Source organism: Dryas octopetala, chromosome 7 (assembly GCF_963921425.1).
Source record: "Dryas octopetala chromosome 7, drDryOcto1.1, whole genome shotgun sequence".
NCBI classification, from domain to species: Eukaryota; Viridiplantae; Streptophyta; class Magnoliopsida; order Rosales; family Rosaceae; genus Dryas; species Dryas octopetala.
The window spans coordinates 20,402,941-20,411,914 of NC_141372.1; the positions used below are offsets into that span (position 1 = coordinate 20,402,941).

The 8,974-nt window shown below is 36.2% G+C and overlaps 1 protein-coding gene across 3 annotated transcripts; it reads left to right on the forward strand.

The window, feature by feature from the left end:
* Positions 1–427: 427 nt before the first annotated feature.
* LOC147280415 (uncharacterized) lies at positions 428–5,820 on the forward strand. 3 transcript variants are annotated; one of them, XM_086250681.1, is made up of 6 exons: positions 428–698; positions 880–911; positions 2,717–2,893; positions 3,589–3,639; positions 5,275–5,350; positions 5,438–5,820. In XM_086250681.1, the coding sequence occupies exons 1-6, from the start codon at positions 616–618 to the stop codon at positions 5,439–5,441; spliced, it is 423 nt and encodes a 140-aa protein (XP_086106807.1). In that variant the 5' UTR covers positions 428–615; the 3' UTR covers positions 5,442–5,820. The 3 variants fall into 3 exon arrangements, with proteins under 3 accessions (XP_086106807.1, XP_086106805.1, XP_086106806.1); XM_086250679.1 differs by having other exon boundaries at positions 5,289–5,350; XM_086250680.1 differs by having other exon boundaries at positions 5,310–5,350.
* The last annotated feature ends 3,154 nt before the right edge of the window (positions 5,821–8,974 follow it).

Below are 8,974 nucleotides of genomic sequence, written 5' to 3' on the forward strand. Positions count from 1 at the left end.
ATAGGGGGTGGATCCATGACATATCATTTTTCACAAAAATTATGACAAGTTTTCAATGAGGGCCACTCCATATAGGATTCAATTATTAGAATCGTCTATTTTTTAAGTCTATATTAAAAAATCGTCCTTACAAAAAATTAAGTAACTCAAAAATCATTTACTTAAAAAGATTCAATGGTCAACAAAATAAACATTTGAAATATTGACCATTTAATCTTATATGGTAAATGATTTCTGATTTGGCTAATTTTTTGTAAAAATGATATTTTAGTAGAGACCTAAAAAAATAAACTGTTTGGATCGTTGAAATCTTATACAAAGAACCCTATTAAAAATTTGTGTAAAAACTTGTGTTAAAAATAAAATACCCCCGATCGTTCTCCTTTGAAATATCATTAAATCTGTAAGTCCAGCATATGTACCCAGATAGCTCGGATCCAAAACCAAGTACCCGACTTAAGATGTTGGAATCGGATTGAGAAAAATAAGGCAAAGTCTGTCCATGAAAATATAGTAAATATTCCATCTTGCTTGGTTGAGCAGCTTGAGCTTTTAAGCTCTTGTGGTCTTTGGTGGGGTGGGTAAAGACTAAAGAGTTATCACACTGACCCACCGATGCTGGAAAATCCTACATCAGCGGCAGCAGCCGCAGGAGATCCAGCGGCAGTCGTGAAGCGCTATGCTCCTCCCAATCAGAGGTATTCGTTCTTCCATTAGGCTTTTTTATTTTTTATTTTTCTTAAAGTTAAAACAAATAATTATATTTATTATTATTATTATTATGCATATTGAATGAATGAATGAATTCATTAGTTAATTGAAAACTAAAACTTGAAAGTTGACTCTCAATTATTTGCATTTCGTTTGCCTGCATTGCAGGAATCGTTCTCTTAACAGGCGCAAGTCCGCAGGTAACTCACCCTTTTTGTTCAATTCCTTGTTCTCCTTGCATTTCTCTTTCATTTTAAGTCCTGATATCAGAAAGAGGTTAGGAAGAAATGAAAAAAATGTATGCAACTAAGGAGTGTCCCCAACTCAGATTTTAATGGATTTTAAAAGTCCAATGAAATCTAGGTGTTCTCAATTAGAATTTTAATGGATTCCATAGAAATCTAGGTGTCCCCAATTTGTATTTTAATTTTAATGGATTCCTTAGAAATCCAGGTGTCCTAAAAAACTGATGGAGTTTATTAAGTGATGGATTTTAATAGATTTGGATGGATTTTAAACTTGAAGAAAATCCTATTTATTCGGTTAAATCGTATTTTATGCATCATTCTATTTGTACTTCTCATATCCATCTGAAAATGTTGAAATGTAATATATATATATATATATATATATATATATATGACTTGTATGAAAACTTAACATTATATTTAATATCAGAATTCCTTAATTGAAATAATACTAGAGATATATCAGTGATTTATCAATAATTAATACAGTTTTATGCCTATGTCATTAAAAACCATGGGATGTCTTGTATATTTATATTTCTTTCAGCTCTACTACAAACCGATAAGGACAGGACTTGGTGTTGATCCTTGATCTGGCACTACTTTTATTAGGAAAGCATAGTTTCTGCGAGTTCTAGTTTGTGTCATTATATATATCTTGAGTAATTCTAATATAATTGAGCACAGTTATTTTTCTCAGTAGGGCGCACCAAAATATATCTCTTGGGATTCTATCATGGGCCTTTTTTCTAAATCAATCAATATCATATATGGGTCACTCTTTTTATTTTTGCAGTCTTTCATTAGTTGGCTTCGTAAGTAGATTGCAACTGTCACTTCTGCCCTTATTATTTGTTCTTTACTTTTCCCTATAGTGTGACTTATCAATTTAATTCTTCTATAATTTCCACAGTTTTGTATATCCCCTTTATTTTTATAAACAGGTAGTATTGTGCATCTTCACTCATTTGGCATTTCTTCATAATAATTTGTAGTTTACAACTTTATGAAGTTTTCGTGAAAATCCTTTTTGACTCGGTGACCTTAACCAAAAGCCAAATACATAACCAGCAAGGTTTTTTGCTTGATGTAAAGATGATTGGCATAGGTTTAGGCATCCAAAGTAGTACTTCTCTAGTTATCCAATATAGAAGAAATCGTTTTATCTTTTGTTCTTGATAAACCTACCCTTTGCCAACCACACCCCAATGATGTGCATGGCCTTATTTTTAACTCCTTTCTTTGACCATATGTTTTGTGTGTGTGGTAAGATGATCCTCCTTGTGCTGTCTAATTAGTTCCTGTTATCTTTTTGATCCTATCGCGTTGACATTGTCCGATGCAGTACCTAGTATATTTGATCCGTTTCACCATTATACCTGTGCATAGGTTTATCATCACCAAGTGCAAGTTACAATTTTAGTCATTGGATAGTATATCTTGAATAATTCTAGGTCATCAAAAGTTGAAACCTTGTTTACTTCTTCTTTTGGCTAAGTAAATTGCACACACACCATTGAGGATTAAACCTCAGACCTTACACTCTCTCTACCCTTGTTCTTAAGTAGGAGGAGGTGCCATCAGGCCTAAAGGCAATTGGCCATCTCATTTTACTTATTAGTACATATCATTTTATTCTTTTGTTTATCAGAGGTTGAATGGCCAAGGAAAGTTTGATATTTGTTGATGCCTTCTATTTGTAGTTTGTGCACACGTGCTGGGTCATATATCTAATATAGTTACAAAATCTGTTTCAGATCGAACTAACAATCTTCACGGGAATGATTTGGAGAAGAATCAAATTGCTTCTTCAAGAAATATTTCTGTTATAGATCATGGGGATGCAGGTAGCAGCAGTCTTCTGAATGAGAACACTCGGTTAATAGCTCTAGAGGGGTGTTGCAGTGGTGAAGCTTTCCAGCTCTTGAATAATCGTATGTGTCAACAGGTCCTTGAAAAGGAAGTATTATATGTTGGTTGAGGAATTATTTGAATTTTATTTTTGCTCTTTTCCATCAGCCTACTTATGCTTTTACAATTGCATTTTGTGAAAATTATATCGCCATGGGTGTTCCCCGGTGATGCATGATATTTCTGCATGTTGATTGAGAACTAAATTCAATGGAGAATAGTTTTTGGTGCCCACAGTGACATTCTAGACTTTTTATAACAAGAATTGCTGAAATTAAGTGTCCTTGCCACAAAGCAGGGTAATGTTTGTATTTGTATCTCCTGTTGTCATTTAAAAAAATAAAAAATGAAAATAAAGTTGCCAAGCCACCCCCTGTCATCCTTTTCATTTGACTAGTGGAAAGGTCTACAAACAGAGCAATACTTGGCTTTCTTTTGACTTGGAAAGGTTTACAAAACAAGCAGACATTTAGTATTTGTATGATAGTTGAAATAAAAGTATTCTTAATGGAGTTTGGACTACATGAACATTCTTCATGCATGAAATTTTTCTTGGACTTTGTGCACGATTAACTAAAAGTCTAAAACGAGAAGGGTGTTTATGCGAGTGTGCTTTTTTTGGTGATTACTTGTATGAGGTTAAAGTTGGTTAATAATTGCATGACTTTTATGCATGCAAATTAACCTTTGAAATCCCTCCATGACTCTTCAAACGCAGGTTGGGCAGCTGCAGTGCATTGCTACAACAATCCATCTATAGATCTATCAGGTCAGTGGAATAAATTTTTGGTTATTTAGAGAATTTATAGCATACTCTGCATAAAAGTAAAAACATGTTCAAGTTATTAAGATATCCCAATTGATGATGCATGCATGATATAGTTCATTAAACACACAAAAAATTTCTTTTCCAAAATTTTGCGATAACTGAAAGAAATATAATTTTTGTATGCCTTATTGTTATTCACTACCTACTTCACCAGGTGCTTTTGGAATATCAATTGGATGTTTTCTCAAACAGATGTTAAAAGTTTTTTAGGATCGTTAAGATATGCATTTCTTTTATGTGTCTGATGCAGTAGCTTAGCTTGGTTAGAAGAGAGGTATCCTTTTTGGAATCCCAAGTTGTGAATATCTGAATAGGACGAACCGCCCCGTGGATGTCTTTGCTTCATCTAACAATAAGGCCTTTTAAGTCTAGAATGAAGTGCCCATAGTAGTGCATGAATCCGAAAATAAAAGACTAACTAAATAAATAAGTCAAAGAGTCAATCTAAGAGTTAATGTCAAGTTTTATTAAGACCTAAACCCTAATGTCAAGTTTTCCTAGCAAAAAACAAAAAGTTTTATTAAGAGTATTTATTTGAGCCTAGTGTTATTAAGAGTCTATTTGGGTCTAAGGAAAATATAATGTCAAGTATTAATGAATCTTTATACTTATTGAGTCTTTTAGTATTTTAAGAAGTCTTTTGGTATTTTTAGGAGTCTTTGGGGGATGTTTTTGAAGCCTATAAATAAGGCTATTTTCTGTACACCAAATCAGATTTTGATGAATGAAAATGAAGTGTTGTTGAAGGATTGGTGCCTTGGTATCTCCTCTACCTTCTCCTCTCTTCCCTGTCTACGTTCTTCTCCATCTTCTCTTATTTCTCTAAACTTGCAGCAGCCTAAACCCTCTTTGTTCCCTAAAATAGTCAGTGCCTTAAAATTTATATCATCTTAAGGCCACCATAACCCTAGGAACCACCCACCTTGTGTTCCTGTATCAGTGTCATTAGTAGTTTTTTTTGGTGGATCATGTTACATGGTCACACAAACATGAGTGTTGTGTATTAACTTCAAGACATGAGGACACACCAATGTGTTTGTGTATTTCAGCAAATCTTTACTTGTAACATATTTCAGAAAATCTTTACTTGTAAAAGAACCACATCTTACCATAATAAGTATGAAAATAATATCTGTTTAATTTTCTTGACAAAAATACAGCTTGATAGGTCTTGCACTCTTTTCTAAGCCAATGAAGGTAAATATTTATAGGCATCCCAAGTGTCTGACATGGGTGGACGCAAGTGCCGTTCCCTAATCCACGAGTGTTTGACATGGAAAATTTGTCAATGGAGAAGTGTCATAATGTTTTGGGCTTTTAGCATATTTTATCATATTCTGGATTTCTTCTTCTATAGTCCAGCAGTCTGTATCGCTAAGCTCTTTGTTCAAGTATTGTTTTGTTCTGTGAGGCTGTGAGCCGTTCAGTCTACCAAATTCAGAGATGGAACAAGTTTCTTGAAACAAATCTCATTTAAGTATGTGCTAATAACAAACCTCATTTAAGCATGTATCAAACAGGCAATGTAATGTGAGAGTTGCATGAAATTTAGCTGGTTTGTTTATATCTTTATAGTTTGTATATTTCAGAAAGACCGGTTATGTGCACAGGAAGCGGATCAGCATGGGGTCAATTTAGACTTCCTCACCAGGTGAATATGAAATCTCTCTCTCTCTCTCTCTCTCTCTCTCTCTCTCTCTCTCTCACATGATCTGATGTTTGGATTGGCTATCTTTAGTTAATGGCTCCGACAGGCGGTGCTGGGTCACCTGGTTCACCAATGGACTTCCTGAGTGAACTTCGCCGCTTAAAGCAAAATTCCAATGCCAGTTTTGAGTCCTAGAAACTCATCACGCACTACTCAAGATACTCATCTGGATCTGAAAGCAAACTTCTTGGAGTGAGACTTCATGCTTGTTAGTAGCTGTTATATGTGTTCTTTGAAACTTTAGCTATGTCCATCTAAGTTAATTCATCTGTGATCTAACAAACTTGGATTTATGTGACAAAAACGTGCATGTTTCTAGACAAGCAGACGTCTGGCATGTGACACAAGTGATGTGACTGAAGGACTGTTTATGTGTGCATACAGAAGCGAGTAAATCAAATCTGATCTCTCTCTCTCTCTCTCTCTCTTAAAATGCTAAACTGCAAGCAATTAAAGGTCAACATTATCTTGCACCCAGGTATCATAAGTCATAACCATTCATTTATCCTTAAATTTTATTTATTCTTGTCCTCACAAAGAGGGGAAAGATGAAAAAAAAAAACTTAATTGTTTCTTTCACCCGCTTACAGCCATTTAATCCTAGACTTCTGCATTCAAAAGTCCCTTCCTGCACAATAATTGAACTATACTCCAGCAAGATCTAGATCTGCTTAAGGTTAGTAAGAAAAGGATTAGTATCCCTGTACATGGCTCTTCTTTCTATGAAACAGATGGCCAAAAGCCTCCTTATTTCACATGTTAGTAAACTTAATACATTTAATCAACACCAATATCAGAACCAAACCAAATCCCTGAAACAAACTCCACGTCTCATGTTTGAGTCACAGATTCTTCAGAGGGTACTTGATTATTTTGAAGACACCCCTGCACCCAGAGATCATTGGATGACCATGCCGGAGATGGGATATATTATCGCCACATGTTATGGTGTAACCGTGATCCATTTATGTAGATCGTTTTGCCTTACGTGTCTCCCACTATATGCACACTCAGAAGCACATCAGGACGTTGAGCTCCATGAGATTTGCATTGGGTTTGTCAACCGTGATCATTTTGTACAAGTACGGCTGTAGATTGTGTAATTGTAAATTTATAGAGTTATTCACTTAATTAATATGTGTAGGTACACTTGTCCCCGGGCCATCCTATACCACATATTTCAGATGATTGGCATAAAAATGCCGACGCATATGACGCACATGGTTGGTACATTGGATATCAAAATCGCCTTGAGGAGTTCAAGCGAATTAATGGTGACGTGCCTACGCCGAAAATTGTGTCTCTTGATAATGATTGAATTTCATCTTAATTAAACCTAGTGATTTGTTTTTAACCTTTATGGCATACGTACCATGTATGTGGGATGATTGTTTTTATGCAATTTCTTAATTATGATTGTATTTGTTCTTATTGTTTTCATTTGCAGCACCACATCTAGAAGATCTACCTCTACAAGTTTCGCCTCGAGAAGATTTTACCTCTAGATGCCCCTCTCTTATCCATACCTATATTCAAAAATTGAAATCATGTTTAGAATACAAAGAATATAAGTTATCATGAAATATAGAATAAGAGAAAAGTGTATGTAAAAATATTTTATATTCATGCCATGCGGCAGATGTCTACCGAAAATTTCAGATCCATTCGGTAGATGTCCACCGAAATATTAAGATTCATTCGACAGACACCCATCGAACATATATCAAAGTTTCGACAGATGCCCGTCAAATGGAACCAACAACAGTTAAATCAATATCTTCATTCGACAGAGACCCACCGAATAACATTTGATATTTCGGAGGATATCTACCGAATGAATGTAAATAATTCGGAACTGAACTATCGAATGAATTTGTAAACACATTTCCACCAAATTCTGTTCGGCAGTATACTGTCGAATATTTGGAAGTAATTCGACAAGTAGATGCCGAACAAATTAAGAAATTTCGATACACCAGTACCGAATGAAATTCGAAATCAGATTCTAATTTGCAGACACCCACTTTCAAAATCTCATTCTAATTTCTCTAAAATATCAAATATCTGTGTAATTGGTAGGCCAAATATATATATTAATGCATTACACAACCCTAAACCCGAAAATTTCAGATCCGAGAGTGAGTGACACCGAGAGTGAGTGAGGGAGAGTAAGAGGGAGAAAGCAACCACCTGAAATTGCAGAAGAGGAATCGGCGGTGGAAGGGAGGACCGGCGATGGAGGAAGCGGTGGCGTTAGTTTCAGATGGTCTGCGTAGGCCAAGGGTGGGGTATACTGGTGGTGTGTTTGTTTGGGTGGGGTAGGTGGGTTTAGATAGTAAAAATGATATATTTTGTGGAATTAAGGGTATTTTTGTCATATTAGGGTGGTTAACTCAACAGAATTTAAAAAAATTTTAAGTGTAGGTGGTGAACTAAGTAAGGGTGGTCAACTCAGCACAAAAGGGCGGTCGGCATATCCCCCCTTTCTAATAATTAGTTGGAGAAGTGATTTGGAATCCATGGATTTGGGCCTTTAAAATCCACCCTAGATTTGGGCCAAATGCAAAACATTTTTTTAAATTGAACCCAAACATGAAGATTTGGATTGGGGGTTCAATCCAAACTGGTTCTAACAACAAACACCTCTATTAAGTCTCTCAAATAGCTCTGCCAAATTGTTTTTTCTTGGTCCAAGTAAATTGGGAACCAATAGGGGATAAAAACACATTTAACTCAGCAACATACAACCTCTCTTAAGAGACAGAAAAAGGCAGTGTTGTGCGCTGTTCTCTCTCCTCCCTTTTGAGAGTTGGTGGCACCATCCCACCCGAAATGGGTGTTTCCTTGAGCTATGTCTCAGATTCGGGGCTTTTGCCTCTTTCCCTTCGTTGTTTCTCCTTCCTACTCCTCCACTGTTCTTCCAATTTTCTTCCAAAACCCCATCAAAACCCTAACCCTAGATTTTCTTTGTTTCTCATCCGATCTCCTTTTGTTCCCCTTCTCCTTTGCCCCCTTCTTTCTTTCATGCTCTATCTCCTCTCCATCTCTGTCTTCCTACGCTTTATTACTTCCCCCCTTTTTCTAACTCTGCTTCTTGATGGGGCATCTGTAGTGGCTCCTCCTAAATTTGTGTCATCACGTATCAATTGGAAGGTGTGTAGAGTTTCGACTCGGGTGCGTGCACCACCTCCTTCCTCCATCTGGTTCTCTTGGTTTCTGTTGCTGTGGGTTTTTCTTGCTCACAGGTGTTCTTCCAGCGGTGGCTGCAGATTCTCTTTGATGTTGCAGTGTTTGATTTTGGGGTTGTTCTCTTTTCTTTTGTAGGATTTTCTTTTGATGTTTGGTTTTGCTTATCTAGGGTGACCTGTTTTGATTACTGGCTTTGGAAATTTTTGTGGGGGTTGTCTTGTTGGATCTTTCAACCGGCGTTCGGCTACTACCTTCGTGCTCATTAGTGGCGGCATGAGTCTCGTAGCGGTGGCTAATGCTTATTGTTTAGGATTAGGGTTTTTTCGGTTGTTTATTTTGGGCCTTATGTGCCATTGGGCCTTCTGTTGGGTCTTTGTA